The sequence below is a fragment of the Antechinus flavipes genome, chromosome 6 (genome assembly GCF_016432865.1).
Source record: "Antechinus flavipes isolate AdamAnt ecotype Samford, QLD, Australia chromosome 6, AdamAnt_v2, whole genome shotgun sequence".
In the NCBI taxonomy this organism is placed as follows: Eukaryota; Metazoa; Chordata; class Mammalia; order Dasyuromorphia; family Dasyuridae; genus Antechinus; species Antechinus flavipes.
In genome coordinates this window covers 165225984-165239754 of record NC_067403.1, presented here as the reverse complement: position 1 = coordinate 165239754, position 13771 = coordinate 165225984, and the positions used below count along the sequence as shown (strand labels likewise).

Sequence of the window (13771 nt, the reverse complement as noted above, 5' to 3'; positions counted from 1 at the left end):
ATTCAACTGTTCTTCAATTTATGGGTACCCACTTTGTTTATAGGTCTATGCTATGACAAAAAAAAGATACTAAAAGTATTTTCCTCTTACTTTGACCTTTTTGATATGTAATTCTAATAGTAATGCTGTTGAGTCAAAGGACATACATAATTTAGTGAATTTGGGGAACATAATTTCAAATTGTTTTCCAGAATAGCTGAACCAATTCGCTTCTCCACCAATAGTCCATTCATGTGTCTATCCCCCATAATGTGAATTTCTCTTATTTTCCATAGTTTGGAGCATTTTAAAAAATACAGTTGATAGTTTGGAATTTCATCTTTTGCGAATTGCCTGTGCAGATCTAGTGATTATGCATCTAATGAGGAAATAGTTCTTGTTCCCATACATTTGAATCAGTTCCCTTTATAGTTTGAATATTAGATTTTCATTAGAAATGATTGCTGCTAAGATATTTTCCCAGTTAACTATTTTCCTCCCAATTTCAACTGTTAATTTTGTTAATGAAAAATCTTTTCAATTTTGTGTACTCAGAATTGTCTATGCCTTTTTACCTGTGATTTTATCTATCCTTTATTCTGTCAAGAATTCTTCCTCTATTCCCAGATGTAAAGCTACTAACTTACCTGATCCTATAATATGTTTATGGTGTAAGATCCATCAGGCCAAAAATTAATTTTAAGTTTATTTGTGATATATAGTATGTGATTTTGATCTAAATCTAATTTCTGCCAATCTATTTTCCAGTTTTTGAGTAGTTTTTTGTCCTTGCCCATCTAGTTAGTGGATTCATCTAATCCTATGGTGCTGTTTGTTTCTGTGTTTTGCATACAAAATCTATTTTTAACTCATATTAAATATTAAATGATTAATGCTTTGTTGTATAATTAGAAATAAGGTACTGGTAGCTTCCTTTACTTTATTTTTTAAAATTATATATTTTCTTTTATTTTATAATAACTTTATATTGACAGAATCCATGCCAGGGTAATTTTTTTACAGCATTATCCCTTGCACTCGCTTCTGTTCCGATTTTTCCCTCCCTCCCTCCACCCCCTCCCCTAGATGGCAAGCAGTCCTATATATGTTAAATATGTTGCAGTATATCCTAGATACAATATATGTTTGCAGAACCAAACAGTTTTCTTGTTGCACAGGAAGAAATGGATTCAGAAGGTAAAAACAACTCGGAAAGAAAAACAAAAATGCAAATAGTTCACATTCATTTCCCAGTGTTCTTTCTTTGGATGCAGCTGCTTCTGTCCATCATTTATCAACTGAAACTGAGTTAGGTCTCTTTATCAAAGAAATCCACTTCCATCAGAATACATCCTCATACAATATCGTTGTTGAAGTATATAATGATCTCCTGGTTCTGCTCATTTCACTTAGCATCCGTTCATGTAAGTCTCTCCAAGCCTCTCTGTATTCATCCTGCTGGTCATTCCTTACAGAACAATAATATTCCATAACATTCATATATCACAATTTACCCAGCCATTCTCCAATTGATGGGCATCCATTCATTTTCCAGTTTCTAGCCACTACAAACAGGGCTGCCACAAACATTTTGGCACATACAGGTCCCTTTCCCTTCTTTAGTATTTCTTTGGGATATAAGCCCAATAGAAACACTGCTGGATCAAAGGGTATGCACAGTTTGATAATTTTTGGGGCATAATTCCAGATTGCTCTCCAGAATGGTTGGATTCGTTCACAACTCCACCAACAATGCATCAGTGTCCCAGTTTTCCTGCATCCCCTCCAACATTCATCATTATTTCTTCCTGTCATCTTAGCCCATCTGACAGGTGTGTAGTGGTATCTCAGAGTTGTCTGAATTTACATTTCTCTGACCAATAGTGATTTGAGCTTCCTTTACTTTATACTTTTTTATTGATTCCTTTAATTTCATAATCTTTGTTATTATTTTGTCTACTTCTAAAAAGTAATCCTTTTTGTAATTTGATATGGCACTTAATCTATAAGTCAATTTAGGTAGCATTTTCATTTTTAATAATACTGTCACAGTCCAGATACAAGCAATTGATATTTTGCCAATTATTTAAGTATTAAGTATATTAAGTTTCTATTTTCACATTTATCAGGTTTTTATTCTTTAGCAGATGGTCAATTTTGTAAGTGTGCTATTTATCGCTGAAATACGTATACTTTATTATTCCCACTTAGTAATCACCAGAAATCTAACATCTCTAAATTTTCTAAAGTTCTATTTAGGTTCTTGATTTAAAAAATTTTTTTAATATTTTTGTTAGCTTAGAATAGGTCTGAATATAGCACATTGAGGTTCTTCAACTATTATAGTTTTGATGCTTATTTCTCCTTCCAATTTTCTTAACTTTTCCTTTAAATTTATAAATGCTCTGAGCCTTTTGGTAGATATGTAGTATGTGTTGATATTATTTTATTATTTATAGTGTCTTTAATCATGTCATTTCTCTATTTATCACTTTGATATATCTCTTTTACTATCCTTCCCTTTTTGAGTTTGCCTAAAGCTTAATACAATCGGCTTTGATCTTCCTTTGAACTCTGGGTAGATTCTTATGCTTCAAGTGTGTTTCTTATAAACAATATGTTATTGGATTCTACTTTTTCATTATTTTTATTATTAACATTGTTTATTATATTTATAGTCTTCTTTATGCTTATGAAATCCTGCCCTTCTAGTATAATTCTAACTTGATCATAATATACAATCTTGCTGTAATATGTTTGTTAATATTTTATTTAAAATGTTGTATCAACATTCATTAGGGATACTGTTTTATAATATTCTTCCTCTTCTTTGTCTCTTTTCACTTTAGGGATAAGGACTATATTTGTTTCATAGTTCATATTTTTAGAAAAAGATTGGAAGGGTGTCTTTTTTGCCCTTTTTGTGAATACTTTATATAACATTGGATTTAATTGTTCTCTGAATACTTGATAAAATTTACTTGGAAATCCATCTGTCCTTGGAGTTTTTTCTTTGGGGAGTTCATTTGGAATGTGTAGAATTTTGTTTTCTGATGTTGTTTTACTTTAAAATTCCATTTCTTCTTTTGTTGTATCTTTTCATATTATGTACTTTATATTTTTGAGTAAAAATATTTTTTCTAAGTTATCAATTTTGTTGACTGAGTTAAGTCACTGTCACACAAGTATAATCCCCTATTCCTGGGAGGCTGAAGCTAGTGGATGACAGCAGCAATAAGATGAGCTCCAGGGAGCAGGGGACCAGGCTCCCTTTGGAGTGGCAAATCCTGAGCAAATTCTGAATCAGAAGCAAAATAACTCAAAGCTTCTGTGTAAATGAATAGGATCAGACTCAGGAATGTTTAAAATGGAGACTCATAGGAGAGACAAAGACTGGAGACAGAGAGAGAGAGAGAGAGAGAGAGAGAGAGAGAGAGAGAGAGAGAGAGAGAGAGAGAGAGAGAAAGCGCAGGAGGAGAGAGAGAGAAAGAGACAGAGACAGACAGACTAAGAAACAGACAGACAGACAGACAGACAGAAACAGAGACATAGAAAATATAAGCATATTCTTGTGGGCATCTCAAACTCATTGTATCCAAATTGGAATTCATCATATTTACCCTCTGAACCACCATTTTTCCTAACTCTTCTTTTTCTATTGAGGGCATTACTACCCTTTTGGACACTCAGGTCCTCAAGTCTGGGGTCAGTCTTCCATCCTTCCATCTCCCCCATTGCCCACATCCAATCAATTGCCAAGTCTTGTCAATTGTTCCTCCACAATATCTTTTATATCCATTATCTTCTTTTCTGTCACATAATCGACACCTTCTCTTCTCACCTATTCTGTTGTAACAGCTTCCCAATTGATATCCGGGTCTTTAATCTCTCCCCTGTCATTGTTACACTCCACTAAGTTGCCAAATTGATATTCTTCAAGCATCTTATCGTGTCACTTTTTCTGCTCACGGTTTAAGAGCTCCCTTTCCCCCCAAAGTGGTAGCAATGTCAGAGGAGAGAAGGAAGGCATAATCCAGGGATAAAAGTGCCTTTTAAAAATATGAGAGCATTTACATAACACTTTAAGATACTTTACAAATATCTCATCTGATTTTCCTAACAATTCTAGAGGTGATATCATCTCCATTTCATAGATGCGGACAGAGGTTAATTGACTTACCCAGGGTCACACAGTTAATAAGCTTCTGAAGCTGGATTTCAGCTTGAGTCTTTCTGATTCCAGGTCCAATTCTATATCCACTACACCATTTAGCTGTCTTTTATAATGCTGCCAGGGTATTTTTCTTATAAGCAATGATTAAATCAAAGAGTATTACTAATTTGGTGATTTTTAATGTGTATCAACAGACAATTATGGGGTGCAGCAGATAATTCTAAGTTTGGACTTAGGGACTCTCAACATCAAATTCTCAATATCTCACCATTTGACTTGTGCATGTGACGTAATTACTCTATGTTCTCAGTTTTCTCATTTGAACAATTAAGATAGTAATAGCACCTTAACCTGTCAGGTTGTATTGAGGATAAAATGAGATATTTATAAAGTGTTGCTATTATTGTTATTATTATTTAATATTTACTATGTGCTAGACTGTGGTAGGAATAATTTCCTAGTGCCCCATTCCCAGCAAATCAGGCTAATTTTTCCTTTAAAAATGTCAAAACTGTTGATTTGACTGGCTCAGGAGACTAAAAACTTGGACTATCAACAACACTTCCTGGTCAGCCGAGCTGAAACAAATACGCAGGATAAAACAAACACACTAAGAATTGTAGCCTCTCTTTGAGCCTTGGCTGGCAGACCACAATGGGACCCTTGGAAGCAGGGAAGTTTAGTTCCGCCCAATCTATTCAATGAACTAGCCAAATGTCTTTATTGAATATCCTCCTCTGCTATACTAAGTAAATCTCCTGTTTGAAAAGTGTTAAATGACCTTTATCCTGTTATTAAACTTAAACCATCAGGGAACTAACTTGAATCAGTACTAACCTAGAACACAGTTACTGCGATTACAAAAACAAAATTAAAACAGCCCCTACTCTCAAATAGTTTACATTCTAACTAGAGGAGACTATATATATGTAGACTTTTATATATACATGTGTGTATATATATATATATACATATATAAATATAATATATAAAATATATATATATGTATGTATGTAAAAGCACATACAGGCCCTCACACACACACACACACACACACACACACACAAAGGATATAAGATAATGACAATTTGATGGGAAAGACAGTAGCAGCTGGGTAAATGGGGAAAAAGGCTTCAGTAGAAAATGGCAGATGGGCAGCAAGCATTTAATCTGTTTTTACTATGTGCCAGATAAGCAGTTAGGTGGCTAAGTGGATAGAGCACCGGCCTTGAAATCTGGAAGATTCATCTTTATAAGTTCAAATCTAACCTCACACATTTCCTAGCTGTGTGACCCTGGAAAGTCACTTAAACATTTACTTTAGTTTCCTCATCTGTAAAATGAGCTGAGAAGGAAAAGGCAACCACTGCACTCTGGTATCTTTGCCAAGAAAATGCCATGAAGGGTCACAAATGACTGAAAAGCAACTGAACAAATAGCCTCAGTTACCTCATCTCTAAAATGGAGACAATAACATTACTTACCTCCCAGGTTTGTTATGAAGATAAAATGAGATAATATTTGTAAAGCACTTTGCAAACAATAAAGCTTTCTATAGGGGCTAGCTATAAAATCTGATACCTCATTCTATTTTTTACAGGGTTGTTTTTCCCCCCAAGAACAGTGAGGTTGGTTGATGTTTGTTTCATCCGCTATAAATCACTGAAATATATTATGTTGTAAGATATGAAGCTCAACTTTTCTCATCACCTCCAAATGTACATTTGATTTCTTTTTTTTTTTAATGGACTTTTGGGGGCAGCTAAGTGGTGCAGTGGATAGAGCACCAGCCCTGAAGTCAGGAGGACCTGAGTTCAAATTTGATCTCAGACACTTAACACTTCCTGGCTATGTGACCGTGGGCAAGTCACTTAACCCCAGTTGTCTCAGCAAAAAATAAAATAAAAAATGGAACTTTTTCCTGGTTTTTCTTCTCTCTAGATTGATCGCTCACTATATATTGCATATATGTTCAAATAGATGTCTAATGTATCTTTTCGATTGCACTGATTTATTTATTTTTCCCGTGTACCTGATAGTTTTGGTGATACCTTTTTCTGCCCTCAATTTTCTCGCCCTTTTTCTGTTTTTCCTTATGAAATTTTCTGCATGATTCTGTCTCGTCTATGAGGAAATCACCTGGTATTTTGACTGGTGTTGATGCATTTTTACACCCACTTTTGATGAAATTGTTTGACTTTCTGAATCATGCTTTGGGCTGGCTAGCAAATTGTCATTGTCCTTAGTCTATTCACCCAGTCCTATGTGATTCTCCCAACGACAATTCTTTGCTTCCTTTCTCAAATCACCCGCCTTGCTCCCCTGATGATGGGACAACCAGACTCCCTAATAAGAACTCTGCCATCATTACCCCAATGTGGTCACCACAGACAATTATCACCAATTAATTCCTTTCATTGATTGCTTTGGGTTAAAGTAGAGATGTGCTGCCCTCTGCTGTCTGTTAATTATGGTGGAAGCAAGCAGCATCCGCCAGTGTGGAGCCAGCACTAAAGCCCAGCATCTGCCCTCATACCTGAGAAATGACTTGGAATATAAGAGAGTAATAGGCAAGATCCTTGCACTTTGATATCTGACACAAAATGTGTGATCAGGCAGCCCCTGTACCTGTCCAAGTCTGTTTTTTCATCAGTAAAATGGAATAGCAATATTTGCACTCCCTTCCTCATGGGGTTCTTGTGAGAAAAGCACTTTATAAGTAAACTTTAAGATCCTATATTAATGTTAATGGAGAATATTTTTTCCTAAACTTATCACTTTATTACATTTTGCCTTTTATTATTCTCTCATTGTTTAAGAGTGTAAAATTTTACTTTCCCTTGAAGTTAAAAGCTCTGAAAGATAATACATTTGTTTTGTTAAATGTTGATTTTTCAATGGGATAGAACACAGTAGGAAGCACATTTTTTGGTTAAGAATTTACCCTCAAAATTGAGTGAAATCTTTCAGGGGAGGGAAATGGATTTTGAATAAAATAGAGAATTTTCAATTATTCCTGATGAAAAGAGCAAAGCTAAGCAGTGACTTTGATATGCAAACATTGGAGACAAGAGAAACCTAGCAAGATAAATGCATTGGAGAACTTGGAAGAAGTTAAGGGATGATCAAATGCTTGTATGGAAATAGAAGGAAAAAAAGAAATCTATGTCCCTTCAGAATTTCACTGCCTTCTAAGAATGAGAGCTAAGAAAGACAAACAAAAGCAATTGGCTTTTATTGAATGAGAACTGAAAAAAAAGATATTTCTCATACCTTTGCAAAAATCAAGCGCATCAAAACCTCATATAAATAAGTTTAGAAAAATCTCTTGCTGACTAGAATGCTTGCTAGAGATATAGCATATCCACTAGCTAGTACAAAATCCCAATGGAAGAAGAATTTTCCATAGATAGTCTTCCAAAATGGAACTGGTAGGAGTATTCCTTGTGCTCTTGTCTGCAGATGACTTTACACTAACTCATCAAGCCCGAAACATTGAAAAACTTTTAAAATGAGATGTATAATAATGTAAATGAGTTTGGCATCCTAACCACACAAGTATAAATAGGTCAATGAATAATTATTATTGCAATAATTGGCACTTGAGTAGGGCTCTAAGATTGGCGAAACTATTTTTATATATCACATCATTTGAGCTTTACAATAGTCCTGAGGTAAGTGCTAGAGGTTTTATAATCTTCATTTTACAGATGAAGACTCAGAGTGATGGAACTATAGTCACATAGTCAGTAAAAGTCAAATGTGGGATTTGAACTCAGATCCTATTGGTTCCAAGTCCAGCCCTCTTTCCACTGAATCTGGATTATTGTCCAGACTTGATTTGTACCTCGAATTGGGTGGTAGAAGTAGACTGGGCAAAACTGCCTTTGAGAAATTGTTCAGTATTTTTAACAAGCCCTTATTTCTCCCTTGCCATGAAGGCTCAATCACAGATTGAGTGGCATAAAAGATGTTGAGAGAGACAAAAAGATGCCTAGAGACAGAGACAGAGACAGACAGAGACAAAAAGACAGGAAAGACCTGAATTCCCTGACTATGAGGATATGTGAACTCTCTCCTATCTCATTACATATTCCATGGTAGCCATACAAAATCAAGGCACCTAGTGGAAACCTCCAGTATATTCAATGGAAAACCTATAGAAAGATATAAACCAGAAACATACAGCTTTGGGAAGGTATGGATTGGTTACAATCTCTGTCATTTTGGGTAATAGGCCATTAATGAGATCATCAATTCACACAAGTATTTTAAATATATATATTAGACTAGATGACTTCTGAGATGATAGCTTCTAGCTCTAACATTCTATTATTCTAGGAGTTTCTTAATTATTAAGTGTTAATAAATTTAACTTATTGTTATTATAATTACCTTGGAGAATAATTTGTTGAAGTCGTATAACTTCAATCTATTTTGATTTGCTGTTTATTTCCATCTTCAGTTTTAATTCCATGTTTATTCTAAATTATTCTATCTAAAAATAATTTTCCTTGATAGAAACAAAATGGAAATTGACTAACCCTCTCTTTTCTCTTTCATTTAAAATTTTAATATGTATGTCTTTTTTTTAAAAATCAGTTTATTCTTGATTTCAAAAAAAAAAGTTTCCTAACAATGTGAGTTATTCATAAAGGAAATGGACAGCCTTGAATGTTGCTAAGTTTCCTCTTCCATTGCAGGTCTTCATGTAGAGACTAGATGACAACATTTTGATCATGTTTTAATAGATACCTTTCTACACACACATTAGATGAGAAAGTCATTATGATTCCCTCCAACTATGAAATTCTGTGATTCACATGACATCATTTGCTATAGAAACTCAAATTCATCCTTCTTTGTTCTTTATACTACAAACTTTTTAAAGCTTTTAAAAAAATTATTCTTGTTAATTATTTTGTCATTGTTATTTATTATTTATTGTATTGTTATTTGTTAGTTCTTAATTATTGTCTCATCTTATTCCAAGATTTGTACTTCCCAACATTATTCTTATGAGTTTTATGTTTCCTTTTTATCTTCTTCTTTGATTTCACACTTGCTTTTATTAAAAGTTGGAGTGATAAATGTCTTTCTTCAATATGAGCTCATCAGGGATCTCTTTAAGGAATCATTAAGATTTCTTTATGGGTCCCTTCCTTTGCTTCTCAACTCTGACTGAAAAGTGAACTACCATCATCATCATTACTATCTTTGGTTCAAAATTCTCTACAATGCTCCCCCATCCAAGTTTTTGGAAATAAAATCATAAGGTCTTGGTTTTCTTTGAGAGAAGAAGCTGCCAGAGCTCATATTTGCTAATAACATCCTAAATTTTGGTTAAGGCAGTATATTGTATTTTACTTGATGGTTAAAGACATAAATCTGGCATTCTTTAATCTTGGTGCTCTACTAGTAATTCTTCTTCTTACTAATTTTGCTTCCTAAATTCTTATATATTTTTCATGTGCTTACTCTGAGAACTAGATCTAAAGTCAAGTCAAGCCAACACCTACTAATATGACTAGCCAGGAGCGGGGATATAAACAAAGGCAAAAATAGTCCCAAGACTCAAGGAGCTCCCAGTGTAATGGATGAGACAATATACCAACGATATACAGGCGAGATAAAGTAGAGACATTCTCATAGGATAACTGTTAGCCTTAAAGGGGACTGGGAAAGGCTTCTTGTAGAAGGCAAGATTTGTAGGAAGCCAGAAAATAGTAGGTATGGGGAGATAGTCAGATTTTGGTGGAAATTTTTTCTTTGAACTTAAAGGGTCATCCACTAGTCATCTTGCTCTACTGAACAGCACCGATTGGCAGTGGTTCCTAGAGCCTAGCAACCAGGCAAATAGCATCACAAGACTCTGGCACCTAGAGCTGTGACCAAATAGGACCATTGTAATGGTATTGCAGAGCTGCTACTCAGTGATTTGGGGCTAAGGGAATTTAAAATTGAGTCAATTACTGAGGCAGAAACACCCTTTGCAAAATGCCCTTGTCTAGCCCCAGGGAATGTCTGGTCATGTAGGATAATTGAATATGACACATGTTCAGAAGAAATCAGGTGAAGCTTCTAGAGCCTGGAAGTGTGTTAGATGCTGCTAGGGTGGTGTCCTCCTCTGTAAAATGGAATTGAAAGTAGTCCTTAGACCTGATTTCCTTCCCTGGAATGCTGTGAGTACTCCTGAAATTTAAGTCTACAAATCACTGCCAACTCTTAAAAAAGAACTTATTAGCTTTATATTGTGCTGGATCCACTTAGATGAGGAAGCCACTTTCTATGTTTCCTCCCCCTCCCCCCAGATATATGGAGAAATAACTCTACTCTTCTGGGGGAAATTAATAATTATTTGGTACATTGCTATATTCACTAAATATTACATATGTAAAAATATATTGTGAATACTACATATGGATACATATGCTCAAATGTATGTACCTGACCTGTGTGTTATAGGTATCTTGCTAGATACCTCAGTTCTTTTATGGTACCAAATTTACTAAATTACCATTATCAGTACACCAGATTAACTATTGTTAATTTGTATGTGTGTGTGTGTATGTATATATACACACACACACACACAAATTAACAATATACACATCTATACTACATATTCTAAAAGAATATTTGCTCAAATTTAAGAAAGAAATTTAGCTAAAAGGATTTACCTTAAAGAGTTGCATTGGTTATGGTATATTCTCTATTAGAGATATTTCAGAAAGTCAACATTTCATATGACTTCTTAAATTCATTATCCTATAACTGGAGAAGAAGGAGAGAAAAGGGGGGAAAGGGGAGAAAATAGAGATAAGAGTACAAGAGAAAGAACAAAAAATATTGTGGAAGAGCTGAGGGAGTTTCTCCTTATAAGTGACAGTAATGAGGAAAATGATGATATAAAATTAAGAGATTTATGCAAGGGGATTCTCTTTATGGGAGAACTTGTTAGAATATGCTAATGAATGACTCAAATTTTGGTGAGAAGTAATTGTGGGTAGTAGCAGGAGATGTGGGTGATGGAAAAACAAGTTCAATATATGTTGAGTGACAATTTTTTCTTTTCCTTATAATTATTTTGCCAAATGAATGGATATGAATGCTAAGGGGTCAAGATAACATTAGTAAAAACCCATTTTCTGCTCAGAAAATGCAGTAATCTCTTGAGTATTACACAATCTTCAAAAACAAACACCGATAACTTCAAAATGCATTAAAGCAGTTATTAAACATTCTAAGAGATCAGTCTAATTTGTTTGGAGTTGTGTTATCCTTCAAGAGGCTACAATCAATCTAAGCGAAACCATAGAGTTGGAATTTCTCAGCAGTTTACTTTGATGGGAAAATAGAATTTTAAAAGGAAATGTGGTGAATATGATATTATTTCCTGGAGTGTTCCTGATAAAGCTTAGTGTCAAAGAGCATGTAAATATTTCAGGAAAATAAAAGTATCTTATTAATGTCTATGTTTTCAGAAGGATTATTGCAAAAAGATTATCACTGTTAGAAATCATGAATTTGGAAAATGATCTAACCCAGATTCAAAAAAAGAAAGAACAAAGAGAAAGAGGAAAGGAGGAGATACATTGGGAAAAAGTGAAAAAGAGAGAGAAAACTAGATGAATGAAGAAATATAAAGAAATAAATATACAGAAAAATTAAAGAAAATTGAATAATTATAAAGAAGTAAAAATTAATGAATAGGTTAGATAGAAATTAATAAGCTTAAAACATAAATATATAAATGTGTGTATACTAATAAATAAATATAAATATGCTAAACAAATATATGGCTAACAATAATTAATATGCATATCTAAATATAAGTTAATATAATTGATAAATAAATGTTCACAAATGAATTTAGATTTATAAATATATGTACTTATAAGTAGCACTCAGTTCACAGCAACAGGGAAAGTTGTACCAGTTTCGGATAAATGTAATGTGTAAGGAACTTATGTAGAGTAGTGAACCAGTCCTCAATTAATCTCTTCTACTGCTTTCTAGCTATTCTTTTCCAAATGAAAAAAGTGCGTGTGTCAGGGAGTTCAATTTCTAATAACTCTCAGAAGGAAAAAGTGAACACTGAGGAAAGAGAGCATACCACTGAACATCCAAACCAGCACCATGTCAACAGGTAGTAAAAAAAAAAAAAATCTTTCAAAACTTGCTGTGTCATTTCCCAGAAAAAACTGAATATTGTCTAACATTGAGTTTTTAATCAGCTTTGTCTTACAAAATTTTTGTTTGGGAGAATTATCCACAAACATTAAACCTAAGAGGATTCAGTAAATGAGGGAGAAACAGAGTCAAAGGGCAACACTGGGCTATCTTTGACATCAATCAATTTGCCAGAAGGGCCAATCAGCCATTTCTGATCATTCAGAATTTGGAATTAAAACAGGATTTTCAGAGTATTTTAAGAAAAAGCCTTTGTGTAAGATCAGTTACCTGATCTTTTTTTTTAAGCCATTTGAAAATGTTAGCTATTTTGGACTAATTAGTATCTGAGGTTTCTTAAGAATTTGGGTTCAAAATTTTCTCAACAAAGTTTGGATTTACAGTAGTACTATTAGTTGTAGATGTGATGTAACTTTTCATTGAATTTAATTTTTCTCTGCTTAAACAAAATAAAAAAGCTCCAAGGATGTCTGAACACAAAGATAAGGGAACATAGTAGGAAACCCAGATTTTCGGTTGAGGGAAAAAAAAGGAAAATATTAATCATTTTAACTCAATCTACAAATGGATAAAAAGAACAAAGATCATGATATTTGGAGAAATATTTATGTTAGAGGGAAAGTAACATTCCTAGAGCAATTTCCCCTTCCTTAACAAGTCAATGTATTCCAATGGGTCAGACAGAATTACAAGTAAATTCTAGCAATCATTTAAATACTATAACAAACATTTAAGTAATACAAAAAGAAATATATTCCTTTTATGAGACAAATATGGTTCTGATACCCAAACCAGGGAAAGACAAAGCAGAAAAAAGGGAACTACAGATAACATTGCTGATGAAAAATGATGCAAACATTTTAAGTCAAAAAAATAAGATATATCCAAAAAATAATTTTCTATCATCAAATCAGAGTCATGCCAGGGATGCAAGGATTATTTAACTTAGAAAAACAGCATAATTAATCATAACATCCATAAAGAAAACAGAAGCCACGGGATTATTTCACTAGATGTAGAAAAAAAAACTTTGACTAAATACAATATTAAATTGTTTAAAATAAAACTAAATTGGGGCAGCTTGGTGACATTTAAAATGTGTCCTAGCTGTGTGACTCTGGGCAAGTCACTTAACCCCAATTGCCTCAGGGAAAAAAACCCTAAATTAAAAAGCATAGGCAAAGAAACTTTGATATGATTAAAACCACATATTTAAAGCCAAGAGCTGGTATTATTTGCGTTGTTTATATGAGAAAAGCCTCTGGTATTTTTCCTAGAAGCTTTTCTGATGTGAAGAAAAATAAAGCCCTTCTGACCACTATTATTTGATATAATTCTTGAGATGCTACCTACAATAATGAGGTGACAGAATAAAATAAAAAGTATAAATATCAGTAAAGAGAAAATAGAATTATCCTTATTTGC

The 13771-nt window shown here is 33.6% G+C and overlaps 1 protein-coding gene across 5 annotated transcripts in view; it reads left to right on the top strand.

Moving 5' to 3' along the window:
* Positions 1–13771, top strand: part of TMEM150C (transmembrane protein 150C) — a 57686-nt gene that overhangs the window by 17779 nt on the left and 26136 nt on the right. Inside the window, exons 1-2 of one of the 5 annotated variants that reach the window (XM_051964045.1) lie at positions 10128–10335; positions 12173–12302. The exons of 3 other annotated variants lie outside the window; for them this stretch is intronic. In XM_051964045.1, coding sequence (XP_051820005.1) covers positions 12187–12302 — 116 coding nt within the window. In that variant the 5' untranslated portion in view covers positions 10128–10335; positions 12173–12186. Of the gene's footprint in view, positions 1–10127; positions 10336–12172; positions 12303–13771 lie in introns of those variants that run through there. One more of the 5 variants, XM_051964047.1, reaches the window with a different exon arrangement.